Genomic DNA, 25,781 nt, shown 5'->3' with positions numbered 1-25,781 from the left:
TTGCATAGCAAAGAAATCCATCAACAAAACAAGATAACCTACTGAAAGAGAGAAAAATATTTGCAAATGACAAGACTGCTAACTATTTAGTATCCAAAATATAGGGATACCCTGGTAAAGAATTTGCCTGCATTGTGGGAGATCTGGGTTTGATCCCTGGGTAGGGAAGATTCCCTGGAGAAGAGAATGGCAACCCACTCCAGTATTCTTGCCTGGAGAATTCCATGCACAGAGGAGCCTGGCAGGCTACAGTTCATGGGATTACAAAAAGCTGGACAGGACTGAACGACTTTTACCTCACCTCACCTTATCCAAAATATAAACAGCTCATACAACTCAACATTCTTTTTTTTTATTTAAAAAGATAATCCAGTTAAAAATGAGCAGAATACCTGAATAGACATGGTTTTGAAAGAAGACATACAGACAATAGTCATATGAACAGAGGCTCAACGTCTCTAATCATTACAGGTGAATGAGTAAAGAAAATATGATATATATATATATATATATGCAATGGAATATTACTCAGTCATAAAAAATTATGCCATTTTAAACAACATGGATGACCCTAGGAAGAATCATGCTTAGTGAAATAAGTCAGAGAGAAAAAGACAAATACCATAAGATATCACTTACATGTAGAATCTAAAATAGTAAAACAAGCTAATGAATACCAAACAGAAACAGACTCACAGATATAAAGAACAAACTAGGGGTTACCAGTGGAGAGTAAGAAGGGACCTGGGGCAAGATGGGGGTCTTGGATTAAGATATACAAATGCCAGAAGAAGAAAAAAAACAAGAAACAAACGGCACCATGCACTATTGATCTGGACTTCATAAACTAGAAAGCCACCTAAATGTCCTGTGATTAGAAACACAGCCTTATCTGTAATGAAATCACAAGCAGATTACTCAGCAACAGTCAAAGAGTAGACAGCCTGTTACTACATTGAGGTCAAATCTCATGAGAAACAATTAGGATGCATGTAGCTCCGTATCCCCCTTTCTGGTGAAACACGTATTTAAGAATACCATAGAAAATAAGACAGATGCCATCACATTTCACTTACAGACTCTGCGTGTTCCATCACTGCTAACACAAAGAAGACATACTCTTGACCACTTTGGAGCTGCTTGTTTGTAAATCCACCATAATGTTTGTCATCCCCCAGGGTGAACTCGGTGGGAAGGACATCAAAATGAGCGGCAATATATGGCTTTAATTCAACTTCTCTTCCATGACGGAGGCTTCTGCGTTTCCTAGATATCTCTTTAAGCAACTTAAAGAAAAAAGTGGGAAACAGAGAAAGAAATGTAAACAATAATAACCCAACTTAATGACAGTTTAATAAGGGAAATTAATTCAGGGCTGGGAACAACCCAAATACAATGTGTCCACTTCTCATGCGTGTCAGCATTACTAAATCTCAGTCTGTCTTCCAAATGCCTGTCTTGTTGGTAAGGTAAGACACTGTATTGCGGTTGCAAGGCTCCGGCCATAAACACAGAGCAATTAGATCCTTTACTGGTAGCTCACATCATTGTCCACTCTAATGAAATCCTTTCAAGGGACAAGAAAGCATTACAACTTGTCTATGGAAAAAAAAAGTCAGTTTGATTCACAAAAGCCTGTCATGCAGGCTTTATCACTGTGATTTATTAAACAAGTACTAACCTCAGATAAAGTCAAAGGCCAACATTTTGAAGAGATTAGTACCATGTTAGACTGCTTTTAGTAATGACATAATTTGTATGATGTATAGTCCCTCAAATAAGCATAAAATAGACTTTGATGACCAATTTTTAATTAACATTTTAAACAGACATTGTCATTTATTTAACAATTTTTGGCTTGACTTGTCTCCTTGATTAACCATTTAGGGTACAATTCCTTGCATTTATCATGACAGCAAGTTTTTTCAGAGCTAACAGCTCTCTGGAGATATTAAATTATCTAGCTAGGTGATAAAGGCAGGTTAGAGATAAAATAATTATATTACCCAGAATGAAACAAACATAAACACGCATATATACAAATCCTTCATGTATTTTGAAAAGGAAAAAACAGTACAAATTATGGCTTGATACTCTATTGTTTTTGGAGTCACTATTTGGAGAAAATCATGTTAATGATATGACAATTTCAACATGATGACTAAGTTCTCACTGCTCCCATTAAATACTGATATTTTATCGGGCTTAGGGAAAGTTTATAGCAGTCTGAGATGCCTTTGAATCTAAGAGGCAACTTAACTGTTTTTTTGAAAGAATGCTGATTGATTTTACTACCTTTATAGAGAAGACTGTTTATCTGAGACCCTACACAAGGAAAGCCAGGCTTCTGTAATAATAATAGCTGCAGACTATACACACGGCAAATACCAAGAGCTTCTGTTAGGAACTTGATGGTAAACTTGTCTCTAACACAAAGGTGTCAATGTGCTAAGCTGGTCAAAATTATAACCTAAAAATGTAAAAATTACTCTTTTGTAATTATTATATATAATTTGTGCCCATGTTATTGAATATTTAATTTATAATGTTCTCAAATTTTCTGTTAAAATTTGAGTTTATTGATACAATTAAAATTATTTAACATGTAAGCTCTTTTATGGAAACCACAATAGACTTCTTTAGCAAAACTGGACCATCTCATGATAAATTCAGATAGACTGATCAGTTATGGACCAGCTGGCCTAAAATAAAGCTAGTCTAGAAATATAGCACTATCTTTCAATCCTGTTGTCAAATTTAGGTTTTCTTATAATAATGATAATGGCAATAATAATTGTATTTGTTAGGCACTTACTAGGTGCCAGGCACCATTCTCAAGAGACTAAACATAGCTTATTTCATTTATTCATAAAAACTCTATAAGATAGATTATTATTACTCTATACAAATGAGGAAACTAAGGCACAACAGAAAGTAATAATATTGGATTCAATTGGTAAAATGAAATTATTTGTAAGATATTTTTTCCAACCATATTTTTGTTTACTTGGAGGCTGCACAATATTAAAGAAACACAAATGCAACATTAGGCTAAATTAATACTCTTAATTGTTTAACTGAGTCTATACTTAAATATATAATTTTTGTGTATCTGCTTTCATTAACACAGAAAAATGCATACTTTCTTTTTTTTCTGGATTCTTTAAATATTTTTTAAAATTCTGATGTAAATGTTTAATATATACTTGAAAAGTCGCTACACAGGTTCTTGTTGATATGTAGGAGATGAAGGGCCATTACTTTGAGAAGGACAAATGCAGTACAGATGAGCTGAAAAGCTTTTTGAAGTTGGTTAATCAGAAACATTTACCATCAGTTGTTTATGCAACTGTGTCCCCTCTTCTACTTCACTGATCAAACTCTACCTTGATTTTATTCATACTTCAGATGTAGGCAACTGTCATAATTCATCCATATCACTGTCATGAGTGAGTACCTTTTGCTGGGGTTTCTTTAGAAGACTTACAGGAAGTACCTTAAAATATTTCAGTGTTTTGGTCCTCCTTAGACCCAATGCTGCCATTCCCTAAGGTCAAACCTGGAACCTGAGGCTGCCCTAACCTCTGTGGGATGCTTCCTGTGTTATACTTTAAATGGGTCAAGTGTGCTCAGATGACATGAAGTGAGCCAATATGTTCAAGTTACAACCACAAATGACCACATTATTTTATAGCAAGCCTTTGAAGTACAATGCGATGAAAAGCTTATGATATATTACAAGACTTGCCCTGAATTAAATATAACTAATATTTTTAGGAGTCATTCTGTCCAAAATTCATTTTGACTATCAAGGTCTGCTCTGCCTAGTCTGACCTTGACAACTAAGACTTCCAGTCTATGAATTTATTATGTGAAGATTATCCCCAGACAAAGGATAAATGAGCTCAGAAGACAATACTGAGAGTGACTCTGTTTAGAAAGCCTCTTTCTATTTTTTATGGGCCTCGATGTGAAGCACACATGTGGAAATCCCCTTAGGCCACCATTCTATTCAATGATAGGGTTTCAGTGATTTGAATTATAGGCCTTTCTAAAAAATCACTTGGTCAAATACATTTAAGAGAGGAACACAGCTTTGTCAAACCTGGCAGTACCAAGCTATAGATAAAATTACTACAATGCTTTTATTATCCATGGTAGGAAAAAAAAAATCTGTCTGTAGGAATCAGAAACTGGATGAGTAAGCACAAAGTGAGGCCATAGCCTACTTTCATTTGTTCCCCTCCACAATAGTTACAAGATGTATTGGAGGTAATTCCAGAAGATATATCAAGGGCTTTAGTTTTTTATCAGAAATAATTTTCATTTTCCAGTCAATGCATATCTTATTTCTTCCACCATTAATTCTACAATGTGGTCTCAATTATATCAGTAACAAAAGTAGGAAAGAACCCATCCTGACCCCAAAATTTTGAATTAATAAATGTTCTTTATCGAACTATTATACAGATTAATGCACCACAACTTGTGGGATGATTAAAATGACCCTTTGTTATGGGAATCAGCAGCAGAGACCCATAGAATTTAATTGCAAGAAAGTTCAATGTCATATAGCTCTATACTTTAATCCATTAGAATTGCTGTACATTTTGGAGGTTAAAACCTGGCTATAAAAGAGAATCAGCCTGTTATTACTTACTATCAAATGGCTCTACTTCTAAGGAAAGCCTTTTTTTTTTTTTTTTTAAAGTATTTTATGTCATTTTTGGCTTGGATCTTAACTCCTTGGAAACTGTTTTTTTCAATAGATAGAAAGAGTCAGATTTTATAAGTTGCTTTTCCATTTTAAATCCAATTCCAACTGAATTCTGTATTTTAGCTGAGAACTGATTAAAATAATAAAGAATATGTTAGGATTAACTGATCAGTTGCAAGTAAACCATGACTTGCTTCAGAATGTTTACAGAACAGTTCATCAGCTGGCATTTTCAGATAGACTCCTCTGACAGCATAAAAAGAGTTTAGTTCCTTTAATATCAGCAGAAAAGAAACGTAAAATATAAAGCCTAAATTACTTGACAACATTATAGAAATGTGCCTCATTTTACACTCCTTCAATGCTTATCTAATCACTACACGTTGACACAAAATACAGTCCTAACCTTCAACTCATCTCCCATTCCAAACTTGATCAACTTGAAGTCAGATAAATGAAATGGGTGATGATGAACCATACTTCTAGGGATGACATACGTTTGCCAAAAGAAGTTAACAGTCCTTATCTCTCAAGATCATAGTCTCCTTAGTACAGACATGAATGAAATAAACATTTCCCTGTAACGCAGTTAGGAAATTTCTGCTTTTCTTTACTTTGTATGAACTAATTTGATGGAGAGAAAATACCTAAGAATAACAGGTTGAGTTATAAGATGTACAACATGCTGTAAATAAATTCAGTACATTAAAATATCATATTTCCCCAAATAGGGACTTTTGGCTTTTGACTTCAGAACTGATTGAGACTAGAATCATATTAAAATCATAAAGTCTCTCCTATATGGTATTTCAAAATGTGAACCCCAGCCATTAATTTGCTGTGGTCCTCTGAGGGTCTGGCTTAACCCTTCCGATCACACTTTTCTTATCTAAATGGAAGTATGAAAAATTAGCTCTTGTTCTGTATTGTATGTATTCACTTTCAAAAAAAAGTTTTTTGCAAAAACAATACCAATGTACTTACTGTTGTTATTGTAAGATTTTAGAAATTAAAATCATACTACCTTATGGTACTTTTGTACCATATTTCTTGCTCAGCTCAAAATTCTGTGATTTGTTTTGTTTGCTCCTAAAGTTATATGCATTTTTGATTCTGAAATCCTATAAAACACAGAAGGTAGTAAAAATGTGCTAATCAGCACAATTCTGTCAGCAACTGGTCAAGAACACATAGTAGGTCAAGTGTTGAACTCTGGTGCAAACTGTAACTTAGCATTTTTAACAACCTCAACTACCACTGCACTAATGAAGTGGACCTTGGAATTCTTAACAGTGGTGATTAAGTCTTTGCTGACAATTCACTTCTCCTTCCACACCTCTGCATTATGTTTTACAAGGAACAAGGGGCAAAATATTAAAGCCAACAAAGATTAGATAGGTTGTAAGCTTTACAGCAGCTTAATGTCTTTTAATTAAAGAAAAAGCTCTTTGTTGGGATCCCAAGAGGTTAGCATGCCCATAGCACTGAACCATCCAACTAGGCAGTTGACCAGCCAGCCAGCCATGTAGGAGCTGATCCGCCCAGATCAGATGCTGAAAGGTCTCCACAGACAGGAGACACTTATTTTAAAAATTAAGCAACTAATGAAAGATACCACCCAAAACACAGTTTACCTCATCTAATTCCATTTCATCTGGACTCTCCCATGGCTTGATAAATTTCCCACGAGATTTCTTCAAAGGCACAATTATTATGTAGTAACCTCTGCATGAGAATAGACAGATAAAAATAAGGTTAGTTCAGAGGGAAAAGAAGATGGATATATCCTTAAATCTTCCACAGACCAGTGATTGAGATTGAAAGCAAATTATGAATATGGAGTGACTTGTCTATCAATGACAAATAACCACCTGTTTGTTCAATTTTAAAAACAACATGGGTAGACATTTATGTGTAACTTCAATGATCTTGTATGGTAATATTACTATGGTTGACTGCCCTTTATTAGGTATCATAAACAGAACAGAAAGAGTTTGTTAGTACCCTGTTGCTGGACACATGCAAGGCAGGTATATCGAAATCCACCACCACAGGCTGCTGAGCCAAGAATTTTCTATGACATTAATTTATAAGAGCGTTTTTTAAAAAGAAGATGTATAATAAAAATTACTCTGTGCTGTGCTTAGTTGCTCAGTCGTGTCCGACTCTGTGATCCCATGGACTGTAGTCTGCCAGGCTCCTCTGTCCATGGGGATTTTCCTGGCAAGAATACTGGAGTGGGTTGCCACGCCCTCCTCAAAAATTACTCTAAGCTCATATAAATGCCTGTACAATGATGATGATTTTGTTTATATACCATATAAGTACTTTTTATTTGGAAAAAATAAAAGCATAAAAATTACTTGTCATCTCACAGTTATTAAATATATAAAGGCATAAAGGTTCTCCTCGCTTTCTACCCATCAAATTGCACATCTTAAGGTAGAACTGCAGAAATTTTGAGACAGTCACTATCTGAGGCTTTCAAAATAGATTTTAATACAATACACTTACAGGAAAAGACAAAAAGATTAATAAGCAAGTCCTCACATTGAGAATGGTCAACTTCACTTTATGTATAACAGTACCTGTCCCCAAACAGATACAGGTTATTTGTAAAATTATTTTGTGACTTCTATATAGTGTATACCCTGCTCTGGTATTCACAGGGACTCTGTTCATACTGATTTTTGGTAGTTCCTATACAAAGACTTTGAACATAGATGTATAATAACAATTAGCACATTAATCACTTCCTACTGTTCATGTATTATAGGAAATGCATAATTTCACTTTGCCCTGTTTAAAAAAAAATAAAAACTTTAAGAACAGGTAACTGACCAAATAAATAAATAAATAAATAAAATTCACAGAGACTGAATAATTGCTCAAGATAAAACAGTAAGGGGATATAAGTGAAAGTGAAAGTCACTCGGTCATGTTTGACTCTGCGACCCCATGGACTATACAGTCCCTGGGATTCTCCAGTTCAGAATACTGGAGTGGATAGCCGTTCCCTTCTCCAGGGGATCTTCCCAACCCAGGGATCGAACCCAGGTCTCCTGCATTGCAGGTAGATTCTTTACCAGCTGAGCCAAAAGGGAAGCCCAAGGGGAAATAAAACTATATATAATACCTACATACATATATTTACATATATGTGTGTTGTGTGTGTGCTGTGCTTAGTCACTCAATCATGTCTGACTCTTTCCAACCCCATGGACTGTAGCCTGCCAGGTTCCTCTGTCCATGGGATTTCCCAGGCAAGAATACTGTAGTGGGTTGTTATTTCCTTCTCCAGGGCATCTTCCCAACCCAAGGATTGAACCCACATCTGCTGCATTGTAGGCTGACTCTTTACCACTGAGGCACTGGGGAAGCCCATATGTACGTATGTATGTGTGTATGTATGTATGTATGTGTGTGTGTGTGTGTGTGTGTGTATAAACTATGGCAAGAGTCTGCTTTTGTTTCATTTACTTTGTATCATAAAGCACTTCTTAGACTCTATACATTTTGTGGAAATTTATTGTGGAAATGAACACACACCTTTAGAAGAGAAGACTGCCACTCAGGAAAGGAATGAGAGAAGGATGGGCTCCATCAAGCTTGTGTCACATTCTATTACAGAGATTAATTACACACACAGGAGCCTTCATTGTTCTTAAAGCAAAATCTGTAATAAACTCAGCAAATCTTGTGTGATTAAGAACTTCATTTCCACAAACAGAGTCTAGAGCAACTCTATCCAGTATGGTAGCCACTAGCCTCCAGTGGCTATCAAGCACTTAAAATGTGGCTAGTCTGAACTGACAGCTGCTCTATACAAGACAATGGATTTCAAAAACTTAGCATGAAAAATAAATGTAAAATATCATAGCAATATTTTTTAATAATGGTCACATGTTAAATGATAATATTCTGGATATATTGGGCTTCATAAAATATGTAATTAAAATTAATCACATCCATTTCTTTGTACTTTTCACCATACCTGCTAGAAAGTGCAATATTTCACATGTGGCTCTCATTACATTTGCTGGGCTGTGCAGATCTAGAGTGGTTTCTAGTAAAGAATGTGGCATCTAGAGACACATCTAGCCCAGAATGTAGGTTCTGCCACTAATAAGCCATGTGATCCTGGGCTGATCATCTAACATCCCTGAATCTCAGCTGCACATTCTGAAAATGTGAGTAAATAATATCAGACTTATTGAGGGAAAATAAATGGACACAAAGTGCTCAGAACAGTGTGTATCACAGAGCACTTAACAGAAGCCAGCTGCTACTGGCTGGTACTGACCATCGTAGCGGGAGAGATGGACGAGAACGCAGACACGGGGACAGTGAAATTCCCTCAGATGCAGATTAAAGGACTTAGCAAACTTTTTTTTCTCCCTGACCTAGAAATTCAGGTCAAACCAGACAGCAGTAGCTGCATTCTCTCCATGGTGCTCTGAACAACTCATCAGCAGGCTCATGGAATCACATCACTTGGCCATCCGTTTTCTTTCCTACAAATAATCTTGATGAGCAAGGAGGGTGAGGAGAAGGAAGAGGAGAGTACATGAGCGAGGCCAATATCTTTTATTTTATGATCCAGAGTAAGCTTCCTCCTCTTCTTGTCCTCCCACCACCTGAAGGATTTGCCAAACAAGTCCATCATGTTAAATCAGCTTGGAGAAGAATGACAAGGGCTGCAACCTAGCGTACAAAATGACACTGCAGGTGGGCTTCATAAACACACTTGTCAGGGAAACTCTTGCTTTTCACTACCAATTGCACAAAGAACAGCTTGTCTTTGCCTAAAGCGATGATACTGCACATGATCAGGGAGTTCCCATTGTTTTCCTTCAGAATCTTCTAAATCCAGGTTAAGCTGATGAATTCTATAATTTTATTTCTGTTTTCATACTCCGAGTTGCCATTCTTGTACATGGAAAAAGAACTCATTCTTCCTTCTGCACCACTCCTTGACTACCCACGTCATTTGTGGCTCAGATAAGAATTGAACAGCCTCCCCCATAACAATTAATTAACAGTGTGGTCAGATATCTATAACCTTTTCTCTCCAAGACCTCTAAAGCATTCAACGAGGGCAGGCAAAGTGGAACCTGCTTCAAAGAAGCTCTCACCTCCTGAAGAAATGAGGAGGTGGGAATTTGGAACTCCTGGGTCTAAGTCCATACATTTCAGTTGTATTCTCAGCAATGACAGTTTCATCAACCACCACCCATTTGCCTTTCCTGAAGCTTAACTGTCCCCTCAGGATACTGCTTCCACTGTAGACTTCTCCAGTAGTGGCATGTCAATTTACCCCTCTCCCTCAGCCATGAGCCTCACGTTTAGGGCTTGGGGTTTCTTTCCTAGTCCCCTGTTGCTTCTCGCAGGTGTCTTTCCCTCCACCCTTTTGCTACAAAATACAATGTGCATGCATCTGTGTGTGCATGCTCAGACTTGTCTGATTTTTTGCAACAACATGGACCGTAGTAGCCTGCCAGGCTCCTCTGTCCATGGGATTTTCCAGGCAGAAATACTGGAGTGGGTTGCCATTTCCTACTCTAGAGTCTCTTCCTGACTTAGGGACTGAACCTGTATCTCTTACATCTCTTACATCTCCTGCATCGGCAGGTGGATTCTTTACCTCTGCACCACCCACCCTGGCTTGATGGTCTTCCCCCCCACCCCAAACTGCCATCATTTTGGGTGATTTAACCCGTCAGAGGGCTGTACCATGAACCACCCAAGATTCAAAATTCCTTGAACTCTTTTGTTCCAAAACCCACATCCTCCACTCCACCTTAGCTGAAATCTATCATTGCCTTTCTCTGTGTCTGAACACAAGGAGCAGTATACAGTCTGAAAAGTAATGAACAGGGTAGAATGATGCTATAAATTCGTATTCAGCAAACTCCAAGAGAAGTTCAGTGATGCCTATCAATATGACCACCACTTACCCAGTTTCAATATTCACAGAAACTTTTTCAAACTTTCTTTCCTGGCCTCAAATCCTGGATGCTCATGCCTCTCTGCTACAAGATGGCTTTATGTCTTATATACAGAGGAAAAAAAAAATTTAGACAAGAATACCCTCCCTCTCTAACAAACTACAAGACCACCTATATCTGGATGCAAACTGTAGTCTTTCTCACTGGTACAGTAGAAGGGCTGGCTCCACTTTTCAAGGTCAGTTACTTTTTCTTGAATTGGGTTCCACATCTCACTCTTTGGATGCTGACCATACATCATACTCCTTGCTTTTGTTGAGTAGTCGCTAAGTTCTGCCTGATTCTTTGCAACCCCATGGACTGCAGCATGCCAGGCATCCCTGTCTTTCACTATCTCCTGGAGTTTGCTCAAACTCATATCAATTGAGTCAGTGATGCCATCTAGCTATCTCATTCTCTGTTGCTCCCTTCTTCTCCTTCAATCTTTCCTAGGATCAGAGTCTTTTCCAGTGAGTCAGCTCTTCACATCAGGTAGCCGAAGTATTGGAGCTTCAGCTTCAGCATCAGTCCTTCCAATGATACTCAGGGTTGATTTCCTTTAGGATTGACTGGTTCTAGTTTCCCATATGTCTGAATATCTCCATCCTCACTGGATTCTATCCATTAGATTTCAATCACTGGAAGAACAAAACAAACCACATCCCGATCCAGTCATCACTCTCCTACCTCTTGCGGCCCCAGTACTGAGAAAGTCCTTGCTGTTCTCTAGGACTTTACCTTCCATTCACTCCCCAGTCAATGGTCCTCTAGCTTCTGCCCCATCTGCCCCCTCACCACCTTCACCAGGGTCCTCAAGCTTGCATCAAAAAGAGAGTTTTGGACTCTCTTACTTGATCTGAGGATTTATAAGACCCTACAGGAAACATTTTCAGTTCTTCCTCTGTATCCAACTCTCCTAGTTTTCTACTAAGATCTCTCACCATGTTAACCTTATGTCTTTAGCAGGATTTATTATCTGCTGCCCAGCTTTTCAACAGGGGTGGAATTCCTCAAGGATCTGGCCAAGGATTTCTCTTTCCTTCCTCATTTCTTGCCATGTGATCTCATTCCAGCTCAGGGAATCAGTTAACCCCTCAGTGTAGATCCTTTACCGATACGTATCTCCAGCCAAGAGTGCTCCCCTGAACTCCACAAGTGTCTCCCATTCCAACTTTATATTTCCATTTCTATGTCACAATAGGACCTCAGATTTACTGTGGTGAGAATAAAACAACAACAACAAATGTGGCTCCAAAATAAATCCTCTTTCAGTACTGCACCATGATCCATTTTAGTGCACACTGTAAACCTAGGTGTTACCAGTGACAATCTGTGTTAACTCTTTCCCTCTCTCATACCCAAGTTACCATCAAACTCTACTACTTCCAAACTCTCTACAGTGCATTCATTTTTCCTCCTCCCTACCGCCACTGCTTCAGCTTTATTCCATTGTCTCATGCTTGGACTACTCCTAAATTTCTCTCTCCATTGAATTTAACCTCCTTTAGTCCAATCTCTGAAATTTTACAATATTTTACAATAGAAAATCAACTGTAACATTTCCATTTTAAAAAACTTTTCAATGGATCCTGGAATTTATCTCTCTGTGTCCTGTGAGCTATACCCTGCTGGGCTTTTAGTTTCTTGAATTTACTTTGGTCCATTCCATCTTTGATCATTCTGTACCATCTGTTTAGAATCTTCTGCCACTCCCAACAAATTCCAAGTTAACTCTTCTCTTTTCTCAAATAGCAACTCATTTTTTACTGACAGACTGAAACCTTTCCTGACCTCTGATTAGATCAATGATCACAACTATATGGTCTTTAAGGAACCATTTTTTTATTGATAATTTTCGTCTATGTTTAAGACATGTTTGCATTTTTCAAAATGCATTCCTAAAGCAGATATACATATATTCCCCAAATTTGTTGACTTTGCCATTTTATCACTGAATTCTTCACTGAAAAGTAGAAGTGGGTAAAGTGGGTAATTCTTGGGGATTTATGCCTCTCCTAGATCAGGGTGGTCAAAAACATTTTAGAACTCTTCTCTTGCACTAGAACTTTCCAACTTGAAACCTCATCAAGCTTCTTTCAATCCAAACCAGCAACAACATACCTGAACAGAATTTGTAAAATACATAACTCCTTACTGCAAAGGTTCTTTTCGATACAGCGAAGTTGTGACCCTAGTTACAATCTCACAGGATATAAGGAAAGTAAGATAACTGATAGGAAGAGTAAAATGAGGAACTAACATGTCCCTACAAGTTCGTAACAACCAAATCATATGAACTCAGAACCTGATCTAAATAAAAAAAAAAATGCTTTTGGACATAGATCAGCTTTATATTGGAGAAGGAAATGGCAACCCACTCCAGTACTCTTGCCTGGAGAATTCCATGGACAGAGGAGACTGGTAGGCTACAGTCCATTCGGTCGCAAAGAGTCAGACACAGCTGAGTCACTAACACATCAACAACAGTGAAAACACTCTGCCTGTCTAACTCAAGCTTGGAGTTTAGCCTTCAAATACTCTTTCCAACACAGACCTTAACTATTAAACTAATAGAAAAATAAATAACTTGAGAATCAGTATATTTGAGAAAGCCCTGGACTACTTATAAAGCAAGCTGCATTTTCCCAGTATATTAGATTTAATTAGGTAAGTTAAATCTAACCTTCAGAATTTTAATTATACTAAGTAAAGTTTTACTAATTTTATTTAATATGTTATCATCAAGGGGCCCAGCTCCATATAATTATATGGGAAGGTGAGCTCTGGTCTTTGTGGAAGTCCCACTTCAAATTGAGGAAGGCTTTTTGTATTAACAGTCCATATTGCATTCTTGAACTCATTATTTAACTGGGAGGTCAAAATCTGTCTCAGATTTTAATGATGAATGTCATGCCTTGCATAATTTTTTGATTTATATATATATATTTTGCTATGGTCATTTGGGTATATATACTGTTTAACTCAAATTAATTAACCACAGAAAAACCAAAGCTGTCTGAATGATCTTTCCAGTTTCTGTGTTTAAATTAAGGTTTCTAATCTTTTAAGCTATGTGTTGTCAGACATTATTAATTGCCTTAAGTTCCATTTTCATCAGTTAGAAAATGGCAGGTGATAGTACTGTTCTGTGGGTAGCCTCTTTATTTCTCGCTTCTAAATTCACATGACAACCTACCAATTGTAGTGTTCCACATTTAACATATTTTTCTAAAATCTGTGGCTGAGCATTTGTAACTGATTCCTTTTGATTCTGAGGTGTGTCTGGGGCTGTTCTATTGATGCCTAATTATCATGGAGTTCTTACGCGTTTATGATGGTCTTAGGAAAAAATGTCCTTGTTTGGTCAATACATTTCATGGTCAGAGGCACAGTTGTGGTTCAACATGTAGACTCTGGAGCCAGACTGCCTAAGCTCAAATCTTTCCTCTCTGCTATTGTGTTACCAGGACAAATCACTGGGTTGGCCAAAAGATTTGTTCGGGTTTTTCCATAACAGCTTACAGAAAAGCCTAAACTTTTTAGCCAGCTTGATAGTATACTACCTTATAGCTTCCTCAGCTGTAAAATGATGAGGGCCCTTGGTGTGAAGATTACAGCAGTTACTGTGTGCCGTGTACTTTGAAGAATACCTAGGAAGTTCTCTGTCCTTATTAACTATTAGCAGTAGCAACTCTGATCTTGCTTGGGCCACTTAGTGTCTCTGAGTCTCACCTTACTCACCTGTAAAAGGGGAGAACACCTACCTTATAGGTGGGAAACTTAAGTCAAATGATGTAATACATTCAGTAAACTGTAAAGTGCTATACGTATTTAAGCCTTTACCATGTCAATAACAAAAATATGTTTAATCAATTAAACACTAAATAGCTTATAAATTAAAACACTGAGCTGCTACTAGTCGTATCATGTGTCATGAATCAATTTTGCTCTAAGAATGTCTACTTTTATTTTTGTAAAGAAAGATAATCTGAAAGCCAAATCAGTAAGATCAAAGAAATCTGAAATTTTATAGAATGCTCTTTTTCTTCATTTTTATTTTTCAGAAACATGAAATTGTTGCTATGGAGTGAATTTACATTAGGTACCTTCTGGCAGCTTTTTCTCTGAGTACAATCTGTGTGGTGCTTTTTTCTTTCTTTTTTTTTTTTTAACCAACCAGAGTAAAGTCCTGCTCCACACAGTCACAGAAGTCCCCTTTGTTACCGCAACTTGCTACTATAGGATGGTGGCATTGCTCAAGTTCCTGATCAGCATTCTGTCCCCTTAGTGTATTCAAACAGAAGGGTGAAGTCCCACAAAATCCCTAATACTAGAACCTGCAGTACCTCCCATGGCTGTTCCACAAGAAATCTGGCCTTTCCCTAAAGGATTGCTCAGCTTCTCCACACAAAAGCCAAGTGTGAAATCCCAGAAGCAGCTTCTCCACACAAAAGCCAAGTGTGAAATCCCAGAAGCAAGGAGCTCTACCTGCACTATGCTTACAAGAGACAGATTTATGTTTAGACGGTGAGGAGTTCGGGTCTGGGGATTAAGATCTCTCAGCTTTCTTGCCCAGAAACAAGGAAAGCACAGTTTCTGTTGATAAAACAAAACAGCCTTTCAATAATCGCAATTGTATTTTGATAGAAAAACAAATTGGACTCATTTTTGTAGTTAGCTTTTACATAAATCCAAATTAGCAACCTGCTCCAGAGCTCTGGAATCAATTCTTTTCTCGTCCCTCATTTTTCCTGTAGAATATTTAACAGAAACCTCCATTCTAATATCTGAACTTGCCAATGACTGCAAGTGGCACAGCCTGGCACACAGCTTTTTGTCATATCTGATGATGCCACATGAACCAACCTAGAAGACTAGATGGGTAACTTTATGCTATTGCTCCTTTAGGAAACATAATGAATAGGAATTATCTGGAGTTTTTTGCTAACATATTTGCTTTCCATTTCCTATGGTTCTTATACCCTTCCCCAGTTTTGTCTTTTGCTCTTGTTTTTTCCCCAGTGTTTAGAATACATTTATGGGAATTTCTAGAGCATATTTTTTTTCCATAATGGTCTGCTTTCTTTTTCTGATCTGTAATAGTCTCTCATCTTTGTTATCAAACATTTTAATCCCTTTTCCTGACTCCCATTTCAAATGTTACAAAGAGTAAGTACATAAATAAAACAAAAAGAAAAACTGAACGACCTAAAGAAAAATACTAAGAGAGAAACTCGATTTTGTAGTATAAATTTACTCAGAAATTGGAAAATTAAAGAGAAATATGTTACCATGGACTAAAATGTCATTCCAGTGATGTCTAAGACATTCTACTAAGCTAATCTGGTAAATAGGCATTGAGATTTTTTTTTTAACTATATAAAGAAAAATTTGGCATTTAATAGTTAAAACCATAGATTATATGATACTATTTTTGCCTTTCATCTACTCTTTCCCAGAATAGACAGTACATATTTTTAACAGATTGAATTCACAGCCCATTGTTTATAGTTCTTTATTGTTTGCAACTATTTTACCTTCTTTAAATCTTTCTCATTGTTCAAGACTCATTAGATATCAGCTCCTTCTGGATCTCTTTCTTGACATCCAAGTTGGGCTAGAATTCTGTATTTATGTTTCCACAGTACCTGGCAGTACTTGCTCCACTATATTCTAATTATCTATTCCCTGTATCTGTTTGCCCACTGTAGGGTAGGGTTTTATCTCAATCATCTTCCTACTCTCAGACCTAGCGCTGGCAATATGGTATGTCTAGAATATATGTTTGTTGGATGTCAGCTGAAAAGGCTCAGTGGATGGGGACGATGTGGCTAAGTAACAGGTGCTAGTCTTCCTGTTGTTTGTGAAATATTACATGTGCTGTCCTTTGCTTGAAACAGTGTCTTCCCCCCTCTAAAGCCCCAGACCAGCTTCTTGTCATTTTTAAACCTCAGCTTAGATGTTTGGGACTTCTTTCCTGAACTACTAAGCTGGGTTTGGGAGCTCCTCCTGTGGCCTCCCTTATCTATCTAATTTTTGGTATCATAGGACTGCACTCCACTTGACTCTCTACTTGTCCAAATTCCCCAATTAACTACCCTGTGTAAGAGCTGTGAGAAAGTCTGCATCATCTCCACTGAATCCATGAAACATGGTCTGGCACTAGGGTGAGAGATCAAGTAATATTCACAGGCTATTTAAACAAATAAATAATCTCATTTTCATACTAAATTTTGCTGGAATAAAAATCATAATAATAGTCCGTTCTTGATTCTATTTTTATGAATGACACAACAAGAATAATGGGCAAAATGGAGACTAATTTCACTTTTACCTCATGTAAAATGTACACAGACTTAAACTCATTAATTTTCTTCTGATCTCTCACCCTTCAGGATGAATGGCAGCACCATTTGTTTCATTATCCAAGCTCAAATCTCACAGCCATCTATGACATTTTCCTCTCCCTTGATTGCTCCATGAAGGCCGTTGCCATTTCCTACTTCTCTGCCTCTACATCCCATTTCTAGCATCACCATCTCATTTCAGAATCTTATTTGTCTAGAAATAACTAACTGCACGCCAGAGGGGGCGACACATGATGAGATGGTTAGATGGCATCACTGACTCAATGGAATGAGTCTGAGCAAGCTCAGAGAGATGGTTAAGGACAGGGAAGCCTGGTGCGCTGCAGTCCACAGAGTTACAAAGAGTCGGACACGACTTAGCAACTGAACAGCAGCAACTAAGTGCTCAGTGACTGCTCAAAACTCTTCTCTGTGGTGCTCCAATCTTCCGACATGCCTTCAGGAGCCATCTTCCCTAAGAACTGTCCTAAATTATGTCACCAGATTGCTACGAAATGTAAAGGCTCCAACCATCCATAAACTATGTCTGAATGCCTCTGCTTGACCTTCAAACCTTTCACAGCAAGTTCCATCCAAACTTGATCATGTGGAATAGAAGAAATGACAAAGGGTTTAGTCTTATCCCAAGCTGGGAGCATAGGTTCTAACATGCAGCAGACACACAATAAATATTTCCTAAAATGGTAATAAAGGAAACTTGGGTTTTATTATACACAGACGATCTCATGTCACTCTGCTGCATAAAATCCTTTAATGGATTTTCACTGTCTACAGCAGCAGTCCCTAATCTTCTTGGCCCCAGAGAATAGTTTTATGGAAGACACTTTTTCCATGAACCAGGGGTTGGGGGATACTTTCAGGATGATTCAGGCACATTACATGTATTGTGCACTTTATTTCTATTATTATTACATCAGCTCCATCTCAAATCATCAAGCCTTAGATTCTGGAGCTTGGGGACCTCTGGTCTACAGGATACCATCCCCACTTCTGAGCACGACTTGGCTCTTGCACACCTACCTCTCACCACTCTTGCCCTGGCTCTCTCAGCTCCTGCTTACAGAATTGCTTGCTTCCCGTACTCATGAGCCTTTATGTACAATTTCCTCAGTCTGACTTTTGGACCTCTTATTTTTCCATCAAGATTAAATTCAGAAACTTTCTTGACCCAGACTCTATCACTAGCATGTATTACATCTTTCTGTTTCTCTGTACCCGTCACCCTATGGTAAACTAAAGACAGGGACAATATCCTCTTTTTTTTTTTTTTTTTTCCAGGGTTTACCACAATACTCCTACTTAATACACTTTGGTGAAAACACTTATTTTCTACTGGCTACCATCAACTAGCTATATAAAACCAACAAACTACTTAATTGACTGGACTTAATTTCCACTTCATAAAACACTCTCATTAATGCAACATTAATGAGAATCTGTGTCAAAATGAACTCTAGGAAATGCAACAGAACATGAATAATAAAACTGTGAGCCTATGCAAAAGCCTCTTTCACTCTATATGCGGCAATATATTCTACACATTCTTTTATAACCAGGTAACACCAAGAGGTAACCTTTTTTTATCTTGTTTACATGCATTTCTGTGGTTCAGCCCTGACCTGCAGTCAACTTACTTTATGTTCTCATTTGCAGGTACTTCGGGCAGTTGCACGGTAATCATGCCATCCAAGTTAGTCTTCCCGATGAAGGCAGGCTTGGTGCGGAGAACGTCGGGTGCGGTCTTAGCAGTCACCCTGTGCTGCAGCCCCCCGGCGCTGTTGCCACGATTCGTCAGCACAAAGGAATAGGACTTCTCAGGCTTCAGGTGGACAATTAGCTTCTGGGTGGCACGGCCATCCACCTCTTCTACCATTTTCCCATCATCATAAAGAATCTAGAGAGACACAACCAATCAAAAGGATTTGGCTCTCGGGCAGGCAAGGAATATTTTCTAAACTAATGTGTACCGGCTTACAGAAAACACATATGGGTCATTTCTAATTTGGGGCATTTCGTAAGCCTCTAAGTGCTCCCCAAATTCTAGAGATGGCATTAATTTTCCTTTTTTTTCTTATGTATATTAATATAAGTTTTATAAGTCTACCAAAAAAACACAAATGTGCAATAACCTATCAATATTTGGCCTGTCAGTTGTCTGTGATCTTAAGGGAATATATGCAGCAATGCTCTAAGTTTTCAAGGCATCTTACACACCACTTTTTTTCCAAACACTTCCATTCTCGTTCCCAAATTTTTTTTTTATACTCTTATAGATGCTTCTCTATTCTTTATTTCACAGACTTGTACCTCTTGCTAACACTTTTCAGTATCTCTCTATGGCAAACTAAAGTTTAAAATATGCCAATAAACAAATTACTTAAATCCCAGGATGCTGCATTATAAATAGGTAGAAACCATGTAAATTTCATTTTCTGATGAAAAATCAAAAGCACTAGTTCAGATGTAAAAAGTTCAACTTGGAAGTGCTAGGTTACTCACAAGGAATACAGTCCCTGCCTCCTCCTGAGAGGGGAAAGGTCACACTGGCCAAGAACCAGACTTCGTCTGTGATGTGAAAGCCACAAATGAGAACAATACATACGTGTGGCTGAACCAAAGCAGTCTGTGTGGTTTTTAAGTGATTTCCCCGGGTGACCTGCACCCTCCACGTTTACCCGTGATACCTTACACATTAGGAAACAACTTACTTTGAAAGGCATGGCAGAATTATAATTCTCTGGAATCTCCCAAGACAGCAGCACCGAAGTCTTCATTACTGCTTTGACATGAAAATTTTTTGCAAACACTGCTGGAAAAGGAAAAACAGTGTATTTAAACTACTCCTAAAAACGTTCGGCCAGTCCTCTTCCCTGGACAAGAAGGCTTAAGCTAGATGCCATCTACTTTGATCAGAGAGAGAAGTGTGATTTGCCTACCTGTTAAAAGCATTCATTTTACTACCTCATTCTCACCAAGATCTCTCCTTTCTCTCCAACTGAGTCAACTCTATTGTGTTTTCCTTACCTGGGAACATTGGGGTGCTGTCAGCCAGACTTGCTTGGCATTCTCTAACTGAAATTTAAGGTATCCAAAACATGTTAAGTTTTACAGACCTTACCTTTTGGCTTTTGCTGAACCTATGAATACGAATGAGCCGATCAGTTATCTATAGCTTCAAAATACTGATTTCCAAAGACCGCCATTCCTTTAAAGGAGAAAGGCCGTCAGCAGACAAATCCTACCTTGATTCACAGGCAGTGTCCTGAACTGAACACTGGGACTATAGGGCCCGGGCCCCTTGCTCGTGTGAGCGCGGACTTTTACATCGTACGTGGTGTCTGGCTTTAAGCCACTGAGTGTCAGAGTGGTGTCAGCTGGAACAATAAGCTGCTCCACTGGAAGGAGAGGGATGTTGATATCCCTATAGAGAAGGGTGTACTTGGTGATAATGCCATTTCTCTCGGCCAGAACAGGTGGCTGCCAAGATAACTGGGTGGAGGTTGCTGTGGTGCCTTCCGACTGGAGGTTTTGAGGGAATCCAGTTGGAACTTCTTCTGGAACGGAAATCTCCTTCACCATCTCCTCCCCAAAGCCCACTTTGTTTCTGGCCGAGAGCCTGAAGATGTACGATGCTCCTTTGTGGATGTCTGTCGCTGTGAAGTGATCTTCCTTTTCGGAGAACTCAAGGGTGGTAAGCGGTTCCACATCCTTTCGGCCAAATTTTAGACGGTAGCCCTGGAGGGGTCCAAATGTGTCCACAGGGGGGTGCCACTGAATGAGGGCTGTATTCATCTGAGTGTGGTTAATCACGAGCCGGGGTCTCCCTGGAACTGGAGACACAGGACGGAGGGGTAAGACCAACCTACACGGATGTTCATATTTCAATCACTGTTGAATGGGAATCCCCTTGGAGTGGCATTCCCGTTTTTACTAATAATTACTTATTTCAAGTAATTCCACAGGCATTCCCATTTCTTCACTGGTAAAAAGTCCAAGGCTTGGTCTATATGCCTTTGTGGAAACATGCTCCTTCTCATACTCTTGAAGGGAGGGTGAATATTAGAATGTGATAATGGAGAGAAAATAAGAAATATTACTGAAATGATAATTTAAGGAGATTTTTTAAAAAATATCATCACATTTCAACTCTTCATACATAGAGGTTCATGCCACACAGAAATGAAGCTAAGTAAGGATTAGCCAGCAACATACAGCTAATAAGAATAATAATGAAAATATGTTTAACCATTGTGTATATGCAGTGTATCAGGTAAGAGCACTACCTGTAGTGTCTCACTTGAGTACACTCTTCACTCCTGACTATGTGATTAGTTGGTATCTTCACTTTGCATTGTAAGAAAATGAAATGGAAAACTGCATAGTCAGATGTGTAATAAGTGAGAAATTTATGAGACAAACACAGGTGTATCTGAATCCATAGCCGAACAGTTAACTATTATACTGATTATAAGTTAGGAAGAAGAAAGGTAATACAAAATGTTGCTTAGACTTTCTGTGGATCTAATTTGCAATTTTTATTTATACCATCCACGCCAGTCACCCGCATCAAGTTTTGCATCTACTAGAATGGGAATTATATTAAGACCCACCCCATGTTGTTGTGAATATTAAATGAGAAAATGCATGTAAAAGCCTTAGAATAGTATTTTATATTTCATTAATAATAATTATTATTAATAATCAGAATATTAAGCTTTTTGTGGCAAGGGGCTCATTTCTCATAAGTACATAATTTCCTTTCATGTTGAGTAGGTTAGATACTGCTTATCTAACTTGAGTAAGTTACTTTAACTAAGTTAAATAAGTTAGTTAACTAAGTTAAGTACGTAACTTAAAAAGTAGGTTAGATATTGCTCCTTGGAAGAAAGGCTATGACCAACCTAGACAGCATATTAAAAAGCATTACTTTGCCAACAAAGGTACATCTAGTCAAAGCTATGCTTTTTCCAGTAGTCATGTATGGATGTGAGTTGGACTATAAAGAAAGCTGAGTGCCGAAGAATTGATGCTTTTGAACTGTGGTGTTGGAGAAGACTCTTGAGAGTCCTTTGGACTGAAGGGAGATCCAACCAGTCCATCCTAAAGGAAATTAGTCCTGAATATTCATTGGAAGGACTGATGCTAAAGCTGAAACTCAGTACTTTGGCCACCTGATGCAAAGGGCTGACTCACTGGAAAAGACCCTGATGCTGGGAAAGACTGAAGGCGGGAGGAGAAGGGGATGAAGAGGATGAGATGGTTGGATGGCATCACTGACTCGATGGACATGAGTCTGAGTAAATTCCGGGAGCTGGTGATGGACAGCTCCGTAGAGGCTAGACACAAGAAGAGAATACCTGAAATCTCCCCAAATGTGTAAACAGTAAACACAGTATAAATCAGCTAGGGTAATGATTGTGGGCAGTCATGGTATTTCATCCAGGGAGTAACAGCAGAAAAGAAGAAAAAGGAATGAGGAGAATTCTATAACATTGCATGTGTGATTAAAAAGAATTCTACAAAACTGTACATATTGACAATGGAACCCACTCCACTTCTTGCTTTCAGAAGTTCTATGTAGAAACATTTACCAACTACTAACTTTGTGGAAAGACTTATACACTGGCACACAGGCATTTCGGTGGGGAAAATGAAAGATGGGTAATGCAGGGACCTTGCCCTCTGAGCAGTGCATACTCAGAGAAATGAAGACAACTGGTAGATGGTACCGCACGTGTGGAGTTTGGGTTCAAGGTCTGTGATGCCTTAGGGTTACTATCTGGACCACTTTTAAGGCCATCCAGTGGCAGTCAGGGTTTCCCACGTAGCAGTAGTGGTAAAGAATCTGTGTACAGATGCTGGAGATGCAAGAGACACAGGTTTGATTCCTGGGTTTGGAAAATCCCCTGGAAGAGGAAAATGGCAACTCCCTCCAGTATTCTGGTCTGATAAATTCCATGTACAAGAGAAGCATGGTGGGTTATAGTCCATGGGGTCGCAAAAAGTCGTACACGACTAAGCACACAGTGGCAGGCTCAATGGATCTGCCTGTTCCAATTTAAAAGCTGGAGGATTGGAAAAATGAAGACGTCTTAAATACTCTGGGGAGATTGGAGGGCATTTTTAGCAGTGAGCATATTAGAATAAGCAGAGAGGGTCCTTCTGTAGAGCAAATAAGCTAATTCTTAAGTCACGATGTATAATCTATTCTCCCTTTTGCCTTTTGAGTTCTCATTTGCTTACTATATTCTTCCCTCTTAAAAATCTGTCAGGACTTCAGAAATGGCACACATGTGCTGCTGCCCTCTATTACTTAGTAACAGCAATCACTGGAAATCCATCAAGGCACTCAGTCCCAATGGCTCTAAACTAAGCTTTAATTTAACTTAGCACCTAAGTATCAACAGTCATAATTGACTGACCGAAGCCTAGAATTACTTTCAAATTCTCCATATCATAGTCACTTTTCTCTCATCCTTAAACACAGCTGTCAGTACAGTAGTGAAATCCATGTAAAAATACAGAGAAAATTTCAAACAAAAGAATTCGCCTAAAACTGCAAGATTTCAGGCAGTAGACTAATTATTATGATACAGAGCATGGGAGTATTAACAAAGAAACTACAAAAATGTCATAATCACTGAAACATAAAATCCAACATTTTATTAAAAAGCAGCGCTTAGGTTACATGAATCCTATGTGGATTGCTTAAGTTATGGCCTGTACTCTTTATTTCAAAGATATGATTGTTTGCAGATTCTAGGAACAATGTATTATACATAAACCTATCCTAAAACCAGGAATTTTATGATTAAAGTAAAATTTAATGGGAATTTGTGAATTTTCAATGGAAGCTATAATTAAATACCTTTATAACTATGGTTATTAGGAGTTCACATCTGTGAGATAAACTCAGTAATTCTTCATAGTCATATAAATACAAGGTTTTTTTAAAATAGTATACAAAACAAAGCAAATTAATCTGTTCACTAATGACCAGGGAATGCTTTTTTACTACAGGTTGGTGGCAAAAAGAAAAAAGAAAACACTAGAGCTTTTCTCTTTGAAGGATTATCAATCTCCTGGATTTATAATCCAGAAGATTATAAATGGATTCTTCAGATGGATTCTCCTATTTCCAATTCAAGAACAGTGAGAAGATCCCAAGAAAATAAACATGCAGACATCTAAATTATAAGCATTTCCTCAATAATGAAGTTTCCATTGATTAAGGAAGATCTGAAATCATGAATGTAAACTGTGAAATAATTCTGTGTGTAAGATCCACAATTCTAAATAATTTTCTGTACAGCGACTAAAAAGTGACGAGTTTATCTCAGTGACGTTAAAGTATGCAGTAGCATTCTTGTTCTAGGATTCACATCCCTTGGAGATAAATCCTCTATTTTTTCATCCTCATTATAAGACATCCCTCCCCATATTATGAGCAATAGGAGGTTGATGCTTCATGTAAGACACTTCAGTTTTCTTAAGACACAATTAAAAATATGGGTGAAGGAAGTGTATTTTTTTCATTTGGGGGTTCAGTTTTAGGGGTTCACTCTTAGTTGGCTACATTCCAGGGGAAGCTGGTTCCATAGCTAGATAGTTAGCATGTCCCACTTAACATGTACTGTATCTCCTATGCAGGGTGCTGGATTAACTTGATACAATGGTATTAAAAAAAACAAGGCCCAGAAGATTTTGCCTTGAAGGAGCTTTGCCATCTGTAATCCTGCAGCTTGAGGCAGTTCCAGGTGGCGGGATATGAGTGAGGCAAATCTTATGACATTTAGACAAATTTGGAAGTGAGCGTAGCACCCAGGAGGGCACTCAACATCACAGCTGTTCTTTGCTTTATGCCTTGACATAGAGGTGTGTTCCTAAAAAGTTGTGCCAGAAGTGATTCAGGAGGAGTAAATCAAATCATAGTTTAAATGTTCCATGGGAGATTTCTATATAAAGGGATTGAAGGAGAATCCTTCTGTAATTATCTCTTAATTTATTGGTTTTACAATGTCAGGTCTTCCTTCATGCTGACTTTTCCTAACGTGGCAGACCAATGTGTAAGTCTCAATAGCGCTAAGAAGCTTTGTTCTTCAGAAAGGAGCAAATCTATATTAGTCTTTCTGCTTTCTTCATTCTCTTTTTTTGTTTCCCATCTTTTGTGCAATTTGCTGTCTTTTGATACCCCAGAACAAGGGGTCAGGAGGAGAAAATGACAAAAAATAAAATATTAAGTCATCAACCCAGTTCAAGATGGCAGCTCTTCTAGCAAGGTTTTTCTTTTCTTTTTGCGGAGGGGGGAGGGTTGGCGTGCTGAGGCTGTCACATGATTTTCCTCCCTAGATGATCTGCCTTCCAGACCCTCATGGGATCTGCTCCCTCACACCATTCAAGGCTCAGCTCAAATATCCTGCCTCTAAAAGACATCACTGTTTCTAAAACTGCCCCTAGGAACTGCCTAAAGGTATGCCTGCATATCTTTCTTTTCATAATTTATCACTTCCCGGCATTTTATTATAAAACTCATTTGTTCACTTGTTAATTATCCAATCTCAGTCAGAAAATAAATTTCAAGAGGCCAGATTCTTTCTGGCTTATTTTTTATTGTTCTTCAAGTACCGGTATAGTTACTGATGCACAGTAGGTACTCAAATAATATTTGGTGAATGAGTGATTAAATAATTTGGGCAAAGCGGGTTCTTC

The 25,781-nt window shown here is 38.1% G+C and overlaps 1 protein-coding gene across 4 annotated transcripts in view; it reads right to left on the bottom strand.

The window, feature by feature from the left end:
• The window catches only part of LOC120860261 (receptor-type tyrosine-protein phosphatase delta), a 563,312-nt gene that overhangs the window by 158,427 nt on the left and 379,104 nt on the right, over positions 1 to 25,781 (bottom strand). For 2 of the 4 annotated variants that reach the window (XM_040236052.1, XM_040236053.1), the window contains exons 17-21: positions 20,315 to 20,902; positions 19,781 to 19,881; positions 18,707 to 18,966; positions 6,352 to 6,442; positions 1,077 to 1,286 (exon numbers count right to left, since the gene is read on the bottom strand). In XM_040236052.1, the coding sequence (XP_040091986.1) occupies positions 1,077 to 1,286; positions 6,352 to 6,442; positions 18,707 to 18,966; positions 19,781 to 19,881; positions 20,315 to 20,902 (1,250 nt within the window). The remainder of the gene's footprint in view (positions 1 to 1,076; positions 1,287 to 6,351; positions 6,443 to 18,706; positions 18,967 to 19,780; positions 19,882 to 20,314; positions 20,903 to 25,781) is intronic. The other 2 variants (XM_040236054.1, XM_040236055.1) reach the window with 1 other exon arrangement.

This window comes from Oryx dammah, unplaced genomic scaffold (assembly GCF_014754425.2).
Source record: "Oryx dammah isolate SB20612 unplaced genomic scaffold, SCBI_Odam_1.1 HiC_scaffold_11050, whole genome shotgun sequence".
Taxonomy (NCBI): Eukaryota; Metazoa; Chordata; class Mammalia; order Artiodactyla; family Bovidae; genus Oryx; species Oryx dammah.
This window is presented reverse-complemented; position numbering and strand designations above follow the sequence as displayed.